This window comes from Physella acuta, unplaced genomic scaffold (genome assembly GCF_028476545.2).
Source record: "Physella acuta isolate Inbredline_101_S28 unplaced genomic scaffold, ASM2847654v3 ptg001749l, whole genome shotgun sequence".
Classification (NCBI taxonomy): Eukaryota; Metazoa; Mollusca; class Gastropoda; family Physidae; genus Physella; species Physella acuta.
Genome location: NW_026733259.1, coordinates 27,404 through 42,037, shown reverse-complemented (window position 1 = coordinate 42,037; position 14,634 = coordinate 27,404). Strand labels below are relative to the sequence as shown.

Below are 14,634 nucleotides of genomic sequence, written 5' to 3'. Positions count from 1 at the left end.
GGTGGGGGCAGGGCTACAACCACTTCAATACATGGGGTGGGGGCAGGGCTACAACCACTTCAATACATGGGGTGGGGGCAGGGCTACAACCACTTCAATACATGGGACAGGGGCAGGGCTACAACCACTTCAATACATAGGACAGGGCTACAACCACTTCAATACATAGGACAGGGACAGGGCTACAACCACTTCAATACATAGGACAGGGACAGGGCTACAACCACTTCAATACATGGGGTGGGGGCAGGGCTACAACCACTTCAATACATAGGACAGGGCTACAACCACTTCAATACATAGGACAGGGACAGGGCTACAACCACTTCAATACATAGGACAGGGACAGGGCTACAACCACTTCAATACACGGGGTGGGGACAGGGCTACAACCACTTCAATACACGGGGTGGGGACAGGGCTACAACCACTTTAATACATGGGGTGGGGACAGGGCTACAACCACTTCAATACACGGGGTGGGGGCAGGGCTACAACCACTTCAATGCACAAGGTGGGGGCAGGGCTACAACCACTTCAATACATGGGGTGGGGGCAGCGCTACAACCACTTCAATACATAGGACAGGGGCAGGGCTACAACCACTTCAATACATGGGGTGGGGGCAGGGCTACAACCACTTCAATGCACAAGGTGGGGGCAGGGCTACAACCACTTCAATACATGGGGTGGGGGCAGGGCTACAACCACTTCAATACACGGGGTGGGGGCAGGGCTACAACCACTTCAATACATAGGACAGGGGCAGGGCTACAACCACTTCAATACATAGGACAGGGGCAGGGCTACAACCACTTCAATACATAGGACAGGGACAGGGCTACAACCACTTCAATACATGGGGTGGGGGCAGGGCTACAACCACTTCAATACATAGGACAGGGCTACAACCACTTCAATACATAAAGTGGGGGCAGGGCTACAACCACTTCAATACACGGGGTGGGGGCAGGGCTACAACCACTTCAATACATAGGACAGGGGCAGGGCTACAACCACTTCAATACATAGGACAGGGCTACAACCACTTCAATACATGGGGTGGGGGCAGGGCTACAACCACTTCAATACACGGGGTGGGGGCAGGGCTACAACCACTACAGAGAATGAAAAACAACAAGTGACCTGTTCGAAGTAAAAATCCTTGCGCACCAGCTGGCAGTAGACTGGATCTGGCTCCAGCTTCCAGCACAGCTGCAGCTGGTTAACAGCTGGACTCAGCTGGTTGGGGGGAGGGTCTGTCATCTGGCTGTACACCTCACACTCTTCACTGAAATGTTTGACATTGGCTACACAACATAGGCCACTCAACCCCACACCAGTCAACCCCACACAAGTCAACCCACACCAGACAAACCCACAACAGACAACCCCGCACCAGTCAACCCACACACATCAACCCCACACCAGACAACCCCACACAACTCAACCCCACACCAGACAACCCCACACCAGACAACCCCACACACATCAACCCCACACCAGACAACCCCACACCAGACAACCCCACACCAGACAACCCCACACCAGACAACCCCACACCAGACAACCCCACACCAGACAACCCCACACCAGACAACCCCACAACAGACAACCCCACAACAGACAACCCCACACCAGACAACCCCACACCAGACAACCCCACACCAGACAACCCCACACCAGACAACCCCACACCAGACAACCCCACACCAGACAACCCCACACCAGACAACCCCGCACCAGTCAACCCACACACATCAACCCCACACCAGACAACCCCACACAACTCAACCCCACACCAGACAACCCCACACCAGACAACCCCACACCAGACAACCCCACACCAGACAACCCCACACCAGACAACCCCACACCAGACAACCCCACACCAGACAACCCCACACCAGACAACCCCACACCAGACAACCCCACACAAGTACCTGACAAGGTTTGTCTGCTCCACACACTGATCACACGTGCGTGACATGACGTCAAATACAAGCGTCAGTCGTGTGGAACAGGTGCCGCAAACCACGCGACCACAGCGTCGACAATGATGTCTTCGATTAAACTGTAATCAAAGAGAATCTGTTCATAACGTTATGAAAAAACATAAGGTCATTATAAAAATCACTAGATCAGATGTTACAAAAAAAACCCACTAGGTTTATTAATGCTAGACTTACCATACTGAAGCGCTCCACTTTACAAGCCATACAAACTGAAGTGGAAGAATCCGCCATCCACTGGTCAGGGTGAGGTGGATTAGGTGGAACAATAAACTGGTTGGATAGGGATTTGTTGCACTCTTGGTGGAGACTGGCAGTGGGGGAGGCTAAGTGGTCAAACACATTCTTTTTGTTACTGCATGGTATCTATGATAGGACCTTCAACACATTTCACCTGACCTTCAACATGACCTACCACACATTTCACATGACCTACCACACATTTCACAAGACCTACCACACATTTCACAAGACCTACCACACATTTCACAAGACCTACCACACATTTCACAAGACCTACCACACATTTCACAAGACCTACCACACATTTCACAAGACCTACCACACATTTCACAAGACCTACCACACATTTCACAAGACCTACCACACATTTCACAAGACCTACCACACATTTCACAAGACCTACCACACATTTCACAAGACCTACCACACATTTCACAAGACCTACCACACATTTCACAAGACCTACCACACATTTCACATGACCTACCACACATTTCACCTGATCCACCACACATTTCACAAGACCTACCACACATTTCACATGACCTACCACACATTTCACATGACCTACCACACATTTCACATGACCTACCACACATTTCACATGACCTACCACACATTTCACAAGACCTACCACACATTTCACAAGACCTACCACACATTTCACAAGACCTACCACACATTTCACAAGACCTACCACACATTTCACATGACCTACCACACATTTCACCTGATCCACCACACATTTCACAAGACCTACCACACATTTCACATGACCTACCACACATTTCACATGACCTACCACACATTTCACATGACCTACCACACATTTCACATGACCTACCACACATTTCACAAGACCTACCACACATTTCACAAGACCTACCACACATTTCACAAGACCTACCACACATTTCACAAGACCTACCACACATTTCACAAGACCTACCACACATTTCACATGACCTACCACACATTTCACATGACCTACCACACATTTCACATGACCTACCACACATTTCACATGACCTACCACACATTTCACATGACCTACCACACATTTCACATGACCTACCACACATTTCACATGACCTACCACACAGTTCACATGACCTACCACACATTTTGCATGACCTACCACACATTTCACCTGATCCACCACACATTTCACAAGACCTACCACACATTTCACATGACCTACCACACATTTCATTTCTTTCCAGAACAGAATTTCTTCTTGTGCCTCCTGCTGAGTTGCCAGATTGGCCACTTTCACTGTCACATTTTTCTGACAGACAAATATTTTTTATGAGAAAAACTTCCAACAGGAGCTAAGGCTTGACTAAACAGGAGCTAGATCTTGAATGAGCTTACCATTGACCTGAACAACCTTGACCTGTAGAGCAAGTCTGGCATACGTGGCCAGCATGAGGTTGAAATCTTCTTGTCTGACTCGCTTGACTTCATCTTTGACCTGCAACAGCTCACATTTGATCTGGTCAAAGATTTGGCCAGCTAGTTCAGCCTGAGAAAATTGATGATTAGTTTAACCTTCCTGCAGTCAGATGACTTAGCTTCATGTTGCAGTCAGATGACTTAGCACATCCCAAACAACATGCCTCTATAAATTATGTCTGGCTATTTACCCGTAATTCCACAGCAGCTATGTCTCGCTGATAATTTTTTAAATAAATAAAAACCTATGCTCACATAATTTATTAATTTATGATTCAAATCTTTAGACCATTTTTCTTGAAAAATAAAGAGTAGATCTAGATGTAGTTTTAATTTTAATAGAGATATTTTCCATGCTAAATCATGACTTACCTTCATGTAGCAGTCAGATGACTTACCTTCATGCAGCAGTCAGATGACTTACCTTCATGTAGCAGTCAGATGACTTACCTTCATGCAGCAGTCAGATGACTTACCTTCATGCAGCAGTCAGATGACTTACCTTCATGTAGCAGTTAGATGACTTTAGACCATTTTTTCTTGAAAATAAAGAGTAAAGCTAGATGTAGTTTTAATTTTAATAGAGATATTTTCCATGCTAAATCATGACTTACCTTCATGCAGCAGTCAGATGACTTACCTTCATGTAGCAGTCAGATGACTTACCTTCATGTAGCAGTCAGATGACTTACCTTCATGCAGCAGTCAGATGACTTACCTTCATGTAGCAGTCAGATGACTTACCTTCATGTAGCAGTCAGATGACTTACCTTCATGCAGCAGTCAGATGACTTACCTTCATGTAGCAGTCAGATGACTTACCTTCATGCAGCAGTCAGATGACTTACCTTCATGTAGCAGTCAGATGACTTACCTTCATGCAGCAGTCAGATGACTTACCTTCATGCAGCAGTCAGATGACTTAGCTTCATGCAGCAGTCAGATGACTTACCTTCATGCAGCAGTCAGATGACTTACCTTCATGTAGCAGTCAGATGACTTACCTTCATGTAGCAGTCAGATGACTTACCTTCATGCAGCAGTCAGATGACTTACCTTCATGCAGCAGTCAGATGACTTACCTTCATGCAGCAGTCAGATGACTTACCTTCATGTAGCAGTCAGATGACTTACCTTCATGTAGCAGTCAGATGACTTACCTTCATGCAGCAGCCAGATGACTTACCTTCATGCAGCAGTCAGATGACTTACCTTCATGCAGCAGTCAGATGACTTACCTTCATGCAGCAGTCAGATGACTTACCTTCATGTAGCAGTCAGATGACTTACCTTCATGTTCATCAGCAACTGCTCCAGTATCAGGTGTGGACAAGAGATGAGGTGCATGTAGTCAGGGACAATTCTTGGGGGGATGGCCATTAGAGCCTGACAAGAAAATGTCATGTTGGGGTCAGACAAAATGTCATGTTGGGGTCAGACAAAATGTCATGTTGGGGTCAAACAAAATGTCATGTTGGGGTCAGACAAAATGTCATGTTGGGGTCAGACAAAATGTCATGTTGGGGTCAGACAAAATGTCATGTTGGGGTCAAACAAAATGTCATGTTGGGGTCAGACAAAATGTCATGTTGGGGTCAGACAAAATGTCATGTTGGGGTCAGACAAAATGTCATGTTGGGGTCAGACAAAATGTCATGTTGGGGTCAAACAAAATGTCATGTTGGGGTCAGACAAAATGTCATGTTGGGGTCAGACAAAATGTCATGTTGGGGTCAGACAAAATGTCATGTTGGGGTCAGAAAAAATGTCATGTTGGGGTCAGACAAAATGTCATGTTGGGGTCAGACAAAATGTCATGTTGGGGTCAGACAAAATGTCATGTTGGGGTCAGACAAAATGTCATGTTGGGGTAGACAAAATGTCATGTTGGGGTCAGACAAAATGTCATGTTGGGGTCAGACAAAATGTCATGTTGGGGTCAGACAAAATGTCATGTTGGGGTAGACAAAATGTCATGTTGGGGTTAGACAAAATGTCATGTTAGGGTCAGACAAAATGTCATGTTGAGGTCAGACAAAATGTCATGTTGGGGTCAGACAAAATGTCATGTTTGGGTATAACAATGGGAGAGGTGATGATGTGAATGGAGTAAAAATGTCAAGCACAAGGAACTGATGAGAGCAGCCAGTGTAACCTACCTTGGCCCCTATCTGTTGCAGTCTGAGATCTTCACTGGTGGGAAGGAGCTGGGACAAATAAGACAAGATGAAGCTGACAACAAACTTGATTTCCTTAGGCTTGGTCAGTGAGGTGAGCACAGTTTGGCAGACAGCAAGACACTGAGTGGGGGAGTGGGTCAGCAGGTCATCCAGCAGCTGAAAGGCCGTCACTGTGTCAGATGGCTCACATGTCAGGACACACTTCAAGTGTCTTTCTTGGACAATCTGTGGGAGGATGGGCTACACAAGCTTTAGGTGGGGCTACAGAAGATTTAGGTGGGGCTACACAAGCTTTAGGTGGGCTACAGAAGATTTAGGTGGGGCTACAGAAGATTTAGGTGGGGCTACAGAAGATTTAGGTGGGGCTACAGAAGATTTAGGTGGGGCTACAGAAGCTTTAGGTGGGGCTACAGAAGATTTAGGTGGGGCTACACAAGCTTTAGGTGGGGCTACAGAAGATTTAGGTGGGCTACAGAAGATTTAGGTGGGGCTACAGAAGATTTAGGTGGGGCTACAGAAGCTTTAGGTGGGGCTACAGAAGATTTAGGTGGGGCTACACACGCTTTAGGTGGGGCTACACACGCTTTAGGTGGGGCTACAGAAGATTTAGGTGGGGCTACAGAAGATTTAGGTGGGGCTACAGAAGATTTAGGTGGGGCTACAGAAGATTTAGGTGGGGCTACAGAAGATTTAGGTGGGGCTACAGAAGATTTAGGTGGGGCTACAGAAGATTTAGGTGGGGCTACAGAAGATTTAGGTGGGGCTACAGAAGATTTAGGTGGGGCTACACAAGCTTTAGGTGGGGCTACACACGCTTTAGGTGGGGCTACAGAAGATTTAGGTGGGGCTACAGAAAATTTAAGTGGGGCTACAGAAGATTTAGGTGGGGCTACAGAAGATTTAGGTGGGGCTACAGAAGATTTAGGTGGGGCTACAGAAGATTTAGGTGGGGCTACAGAAGATTTAGGTGGGGCTACAGAAGATTTAGGTGGGGCTACAGAAGATTTAGGTGGGGCTACAGAAGATTTAGGTGGGGCTACAGAAGATTTAGGTGGGGCTACAGAAGATTTAGGTGGGGCTACAGAAGATTTAGGTGGGGCTACAGAAGATTTAAGTGGGGCTACAGAAGATTTAGGTGGGGCTACAAAAATGGGACGTACATGGACTAGGTCTGCAGCAAAGAGACGAGCCCATGCCAGAGCTGTGTCAAAGTCCGCAGCCTGCTCCAGCAGGTGGAGGATGTCGTGGGGCTGGTTCTTGCTGGCTCTCTCGATCTCTTGCCACTTGCTGAACCTGCACACTACAGCTGGCTCCAGCTTCTTCAAGGTCCTTTCAATCTGAAATGGCCAATCTTGGCTCTCAGGACTAATATCTCAGGACAAAAATCTCAGGACAGAAATATCTCAGCTTAAAAATGTCTAAATCTGTCTATAGAAAGAAAAAACTTTCTTACATGGGACGGATTGGCCTTGCAGTAGAGCACTAGACTGTTTACAGTCTCACACTGAGTCCACCCAGCTCTGATGGGTACCTAACTCATATTAGGGAAAATAAAGGGGGCTGGGCATAGTGCTGACCACATTATCCCTTCATATGCTGAGGTCACAGAAACAGGTGCTCTACTTCTCTTGACCCAGGGGCCATAAGCCAAGAGGTTTCTGCTTTTACCTTATTCAAAATGGCCAGTTGTTGGAGTCTGCCGGCCACAGTGTGCCACATGTGGCCGCCAGCAGGCACGCAGGTGAGGAGAAGCTCCAGCAGGTCCAGGCTCTGGTCTAGAGGCAGCTGGTCAATCAGGCTCAGGACAGTCCGCGCTTGACAGCTGGGATGGGAGAACTGTCTCAGCTGGTCTCCAACATCAGCAGCTGGCACTGGCTAGGGAACAAAGTCCTCAGTCAATACAATCTTATCTAGCAGCTGGCACTAGCTAGAGAACAAAGTCCTCAGTCAGTACAATCTTATGTAGCAGCTGGCACTAGCTAGAGAACAAAGTCCTCAGTCAATACAATCTTATCTAGCAGCTGGCACTAGCTAGAGAACAAAGTCCTCAGTCAATACAATCTTATCTAGCAGCTGGCACTAGCTAGAGAACAAAGTCCTCAGTCAATACAATCTTATCTAGCAGCTGGCACTAGCTAGAGAACAAAGTCCTCAGTCAATACAATCTTATCTAGCAGCTGGCCCACCTACCTGTAGCAGCTGGCTGGCCCACCTACCTGTAGCAGCTGGCCCACCTACCTGTAGTAGCTGGCCCACCTACCTGGAGTAGCTGGCCCACCTACCTGTAGCAGCTGGCCCACCTACCTGTAGCAGCTGGCCCTCCTACCTGTAGCAGCTGGCTGGCCCACCTACCTGTAGCAGCTGGCCCACCTACCTGTAGTAGCTGGCCCACCTACCTGTAGCAGCTGGCTGGCCCACCTACCTGTAGCAGCTGGCCCACCTACCTGTAGTAGCTGGCCCACCTACCTGTAGCAGCTGGCCCACCTACCTGTAGCAGCTGGCCCACCTACCTGTAGCAGCTGGCCCACCTACCTGTAGCAGCTGGCCCACCTACCTGTAGCAGCTGGCCCACCTACCTGTAGCAGCTGGCCCACCTACCTGTAGCAGCTGGCCCTCCTACCTGTAGCAGCTGGCCCACCTACCTGTAGCAGCTGGCCCTCCTACCTGTAGCAGCTGGCTGGCCCACCTACCTGTAGCAGCTGGCCCACCTACCTGTAGTAGCTCGCCCACCTACCTGTAGCAGCTGGCTGGCCCACCTACCTGTAGCAGCTGGCCCACCTACCTGTAGTAGCTGGCCCACCTACCTGTAGCAGCTGGCCCACCTACCTGTAGCAGCTGGCCCACCTACCTGTAGCAGCTGGCCCACCTACCTGTAGCAGCTGGCCCACCTACCTGTAGCAGCTGGCCCACCTACCTGTAGCAGCTGGCCCACCTACCTGTAGCAGCTGGCCCTCCTACCTGTAGCAGCTGGCCCACCTACCTGTAGCAGCTGGCCCTCCTACCTGTAGCAGCTGGTCCACCTACCTGTAGCAGCTGGTCCACCTACCTGTAGCAGCTGGCCCTCCTACCTGTAGCAGCTGGCCCTCCTACCTGTAGCAGCTGGCCCTCCTACCTGTAGCAGCTGGTCCACCTACCTGTAGCAGCTGGCCCTCCTACCTGTAGCAGCTGGCCCTCCTACCTGTAGCAGCTGGCCCTCCTACCTGTAGCAGCTGGTCCACCTACCTGTAGCAGCTGGTCCACCTACCTGTAGCAGCTGGCCCTCCTACCTGTAGCAGCTGGCCCTCCTACCTGTAGCAGCTGGTCCACCTACCTGTAGCAGCTGGTCCACCTACCTGTAGCAGCTGGCCCTCCTACCTGTAGCAGCTGGCCCTCCTACCTGTAGCAGCTGGCCCTCCTACCTGTAGCAGCTGGTCCACCTACCTGTAGCAGCTGGTCCACCTACCTGTAGCAGCTGGCCCTCCTACCTGTAGCAGCTGGCTGGCCCACCTACCTGTAGCAGCTGGTCCACCTACCTGTAGCAGCTGGCCCACCTACCTGTAGCAGCTGGCCCACCTACCTGTAGCAGCTGGCCCACCTACCTGTAGCAGCTGGCCCACCTACCTGTAGTAGCTGGCCCACCTACCTGTAGCAGCTGGCTGGCCCACCTACCTGTAGCAGCTGGCCCTCCTACCTGTAGCAGCTGGCCCTCCTACCTGTAGCAGCTGGCCCTCCTACCTGTAGCAGCTGGTCCACCTACCTGTAGCAGCTGGTCCACCTACCTGTAGCAGCTGGCCCTCCTACCTGTAGCAGCTGGCTGGCCCACCTACCTGTAGCAGCTGGTCCACCTACCTGTAGCAGCTGGTCCACCTACCTGTAGCAGCTGGCTGACAGCCCAACTGGCAAGCACGTAGTCGTGCAGTGTCTGCAGCTGCCTGTGTCCCTGTACAAGAGAGCGGGGCAGGCAGGAGAGGATGGTGAACAGCTCCTGCCACTTGTGCTCCAGCACCAGCCTGTTGGCCGTGGCCTGAATCACTCGCACAAACTGGAGGCTGTCTGGTAGGCTGAACATGCACAGCTTCACCTGGGGACAGGCAGAAACAGTGCTGTCATGGGGACAGGCAGAAACAGTGCTGTCATGGGGGCAGGCAGAAACAGTGCTGTCATGGGGGCAGGCAGAAACAGTGCTGTCATGGGGGCAGGCAGAAACAGTGCTGTCATGGGGGCAGGGAGTGTGCTGTCATGGGGGCAGGGAGTGTGCTGTCATGGGGGCAGGGAGTGTACTGTCATGGGGGCAGGGAGTGTGCTGTCATGGGGGCAGGGAGTGTGCTGTCATGGGGGCAGGGAGTGTACTGTCATGGGGGCAGGGAGTGTGCTGTCATGGGGGCAGGGAGTGTGCTGTCATGGGGGCAGGGAGTGTGCTGTCATGGGGGCAGGGAGTGTACTGTCATGGGGGCAGGGAGTGTGCTGTCATGGGGGCAGGGAGTGTGCTGTCATGGGGGCAGGGAGTGTGCTGTCATGGGGGCAGGGAGTGTACTGTCATGGGGGCAGGGAGTGTACTGTCATGGGGACAGCCAGAAACAGTGCTGTCATGGGGGCAGGGAGTGTACTGTCATGGGGGCAGGGAGTGTGCTGTCATGGGGGCAGGGAGTGTACTGTCATGGGGGCAGGGAGTGTACTGTCATGGGGGCAGGGAGTGTGCTGTCATGGGGGCAGGGAGTGTGCTGTCATGGGGGCAGGGAGTGTGCTGTCATGGGGACAGGGAGTGTACTGTCATGGGGACAGGGAGTGTGCTGTCATGGGGGCAGGGAGTGTGCTGTCATGGGGGCAGGGAGTGTGCTGTCATGAGGGCAGGGAGTGTGCTGTCATGGGGGCAGGGAGTGTACTGTCATGGGGGCAGGCAGAAACAGTGCTGTCATGGGGGCAGGCAGAAACAGTGCTGTCATGGGGGCAGGCAGAAACAGTGCTGTCATGGGGGCAGGCAGAAACAGTGATGTCATGGGGGCAGGGAGTGTGCTGTCATGGGGGCAGGCAGAAACAGTGCTGTCATGGGGGCAGGGAGTGTGCTGTCATGGGGGCAGGGAGTGTACTGTCATGGGGACAGCCAGAAACAGTGCTGTCATGGGGGCAGGGAGTGTGCTGTCATGGGGGCAGGGAGTGTGCTGTCATGGGGGCAGGGAGTGTACTGTCATGGGGACAGGGAGTGTGCTGTCATGGGGACAGCCAGAAACAGTGCTGTCATGGGGGCAGGGAGTGTGCTGTCATGGGGGCAGGCAGAAACAGTGCTGTCATGGGGGCAGGGAGTGTGCTGTCATGGGGGCAGGGAGTGTGCTGTCATGGGGGCAGGGAGTGTACTGTCATGGGGACAGGGAGTGTGCTGTCATGGGGACAGCCAGAAACAGTGCTGTCATGGGGGCAGGGAGTGTGCTGTCATGGGGGCAGGGAGTGTACTGTCAAGGGGACAGGGAGTGTGCTGTCATGGGGACAGGGAGTGTGCTGTCATGGGGGCAGGGAGTGTGCTGTCATGGGGGCAGGGAGTGTGCTGTCATGGGGGCAGGGAGTGTACTGTCATGGGGACAGGGAGTGTGCTGTCATGGGGACAGGGAGTGTGCTGTCATGGGGGCAGGGAGTGTGCTGTCATGGGGGCAGGGAGTGTACTGTCAAGGGGACAGGGAGTGTGCTGTCATGGGGACAGGGAGTGTGCTGTCATGGGGGCAGGGAGTGTGCTGTCATGGGGGCAGGGAGTGTACTGTCATGGGGACAGGGAGTGTGCTGTCATGGGGACAGCCAGAAACAGTGCTGTCATGGGGGCAGGGAGTGTGCTGTCATGGGGGCAGGCAGAAACAGTGCTGTCATGGGGGCAGGGAGTGTGCTGTCATGGGGACAGCCAGAAACAGTGCTGTCATGGGGGCAGGGAGTGTGCTGTCATGGGGGCAGGGAGTGTACTGTCATGGGGGCAGGAAGTGTTCTGTCATGGGGGCAGGGAGTGTGCTGTCATGGGGGCAGGGAGTGTACTGTCATGGGGACAGCCAGAAACAGTGCTGTCATGGGGGCAGGGAGTGTGCTGTCATGGGGGCAGGGAGTGTACTGTCATGGGGGCAGGGAGTGTACTGTCATGGGGGCAGGGAGTGTGCTGTCATGGGGGCAGGGAGTGTGCTGTCATGGGGGCAGGGAGTGTGCTGTCATGGGGGCAGGGAGTGTACTGTCATGGGGACAGCCAGAAACAGTGCTGTCATGGGGGCAGGGAGTGTGCTGTCATGGGGGCAGGGAGTGTACTGTCATGGGGGCAGGGAGTGTGCTGTCATGGGGGCAGGGAGTGTGCTGTCATGGGGGCAGGCAGAAACAGTGCTGTCATGGGGGCAGGGAGTGTGCTGTCATGGGGGCAGGGAGTGTGCTGTCATGGGGGCAGGGAGTGTACTGTCATGGGGACAGCCAGAAACAGTGCTGTCATGGGGGCAGGGAGTGTGCTGTCATGGGGGCAGGGAGTGTGCTGTCATGGGGGCAGGGAGTGTGCTGTCATGGGGGCAGGGAGTGTACTGTCATGGGGGCAGGGAGTGTGCTGTCATGGGGGCAGGGAGTGTACTGTCATGGGGGCAGGGAGTGTGCTGTCATGGGGGCAGGGAGTGTGCTGTCATGGGGGCAGGGAGTGTACTGTCATGGGGGCAGGGAGTGTGCTGTCATGGGGGCAGGGAGTGTGCTGTCATGGGGGCAGGGAGTGTACTGTCAAGGGGACAGGGAGTGTACTGTCATGGGGGCAGGGAGTGTACTGTCAAGGGGACAGGGAGTGTGCTGTCATGGAGGCAGGGAGTGTGCTGTCATGGGGGCAGGGAGTGTGCTGTCATGGGGGCAGGGAGTGTACTGTCAAGGGGACAGGGAGTGTGCTGTCATGGAGGCAGGCAGAAACAGTGCTGTTATGGGGGCAGGGAATGTGCTGTCATGGAGTTAGAGATTGAGAAAACCTGAAGTAAGACATCACACCACACTTAGGAAAATCATTTCCTGGTCACTGGTGTCATTGGTGACACAATTAAGGATGGGCTGACTACTAACCTGGTCATTGATGTCATTTGTGACAAACTTGAGGATGGGCTCACTACTGTCCACAAGCTGGGGGTTATCGCATGCCGCCAGGGGCAGGATGCAGTGCAAGAGGTGGCGCTGCAGCAGCGGGTAGTCCGAGGTGAGCCTGTGGTAGCGGTAGCTGCGCATGTCCACCAGGCTCATGTCTGAGCTGGACCTGTGGGGCCGCAGCAGGTCTGAGCTGCTGAAGTGGTCATCTGTCAAGTGCTGCTCAATGTTGTCCAACTGGTCAGAGCACACCAGACTGACCAGCGTGGCCAGCAGCAGGGAGTTTTGTTTGACATACTCCAGCGTGATGGGACTCAGGTTGTACTCAGGCTCCTGCTGGCTGCTGACACCTTGGCTAGCTCCACTGACACCTTGGCTAGCTCCACTGACACCCTGACTAGCTCCACTGACACCCTGACTAGCTCCACTGACACCCTGACTAGCTCCACTGACACCTTGGCTAGCTCCACTGACACCTTGGCTAGCTCCACTGACACCTTGGCTAGCTCCACTGACACCCTGGCTAGCTCCACTGACACCCTGACTAGCTCCACTGACACCCTGACTAGCTCCACTGACACCCTGACTAGCTCCACTGACACCTTGGCTAGCTCCACTGACACCCTGACTAGCTCCACTGACACCCTGGCTAGCTCCACTGACACCCTGGCTAGCTCCACTGACACCCTCAGTCAGCTTGGTAAAATTCAGACAAATAGAGAATGTGTCATCAAACTTGATCCAGTCAATAGTGAAAGAGTTGGCTGAACCTGTTGACAGTTTGTAACCACCTGTCAGAAGTTTGTAATGTATTCTAACCTGCTGAACATTTTTATCACATGACCAGTGTTTCTTCCAGGCATCTCTTCAAAATAGAATTTAAATAGAAAATATACACTATCAACAGATAGGACACCCCAAGTCTACATCAACAGATAGGACACCCCAAGTCTACATCAACAGGTAGGACACCCCAAGTCTACATCAACAGGTAGGACACCCCAAGTCTACATCAACAGATAGGACACCCCAAGTCTACATCAACAGATAGGACACCCCAAGTGTACATCAACAGGTAGGACACCCCAAGTCTACATCAACAGATAGGACACCCCAAGTCTACATCAACAGATAGGACACCCCAAGTCTACATCAACAGATAGGACACCCCAAGTCTACATCAACAGATAGGACACCCCAAGTCTACATCAACAGGTAGGACACCCCAAGTCTACATCAACAGGTAGGACACCCCAAGTCTACATCAACAGATAGGACACCCCAAGTCTACATCAACAGGTAGGACACCCCAAGTCTACATCAACAGATAGGACACCCCAAGTCTACATCAACAGATAGGACACCCCAAGTCTACATCAACAGATAGGACACCCCAAGTCTACATCAACAGGTAGGACACCCCAAGTCTACATCAACAGATAGGACACCCCAAGTCTACATCAACAGGTAGGACACCCCAAGTCTACATCAACAGATAGGACACCCCAAGTCTACATCAACAGATAGGACACCCCAAGTCTACATCAACAGATAGGACACCCCAAGTCTACATCAACAGATAGGACACCCCAAGTCTACATCAACAGATAGGACACCCCAAGTCTACATCAACAGATAGGACACCCCAAGTCTACATCAACAGATAGGACACCCCAAGTCTACATCAACAGGTAGGACAC

The 14,634-nt window shown here is 52.2% G+C and overlaps 1 protein-coding gene across 1 annotated transcript in view; it reads right to left on the bottom strand.

The window, feature by feature from the left end:
• The window catches only part of LOC131930272 (zinc finger FYVE domain-containing protein 26), a gene marked incomplete at both ends in the record, with an annotated part of 32,591 nt that extends 18,887 nt beyond the window's left edge, over positions 1-13,704 (bottom strand). The window contains 11 exons of the mRNA XM_059286686.1: positions 1,147-1,291; positions 1,944-2,074; positions 2,190-2,338; positions 3,457-3,543; positions 3,630-3,780; positions 5,001-5,096; positions 5,870-6,115; positions 7,051-7,227; positions 7,559-7,765; positions 9,741-9,950; positions 12,917-13,704. Coding sequence (XP_059142669.1) covers positions 1,147-1,291; positions 1,944-2,074; positions 2,190-2,338; positions 3,457-3,543; positions 3,630-3,780; positions 5,001-5,096; positions 5,870-6,115; positions 7,051-7,227; positions 7,559-7,765; positions 9,741-9,950; positions 12,917-13,704 — 2,387 coding nt within the window. The remainder of the gene's footprint in view (positions 1-1,146; positions 1,292-1,943; positions 2,075-2,189; positions 2,339-3,456; positions 3,544-3,629; positions 3,781-5,000; positions 5,097-5,869; positions 6,116-7,050; positions 7,228-7,558; positions 7,766-9,740; positions 9,951-12,916) is intronic.
• Between the last annotated feature and the right edge of the window lie 930 nt (positions 13,705-14,634).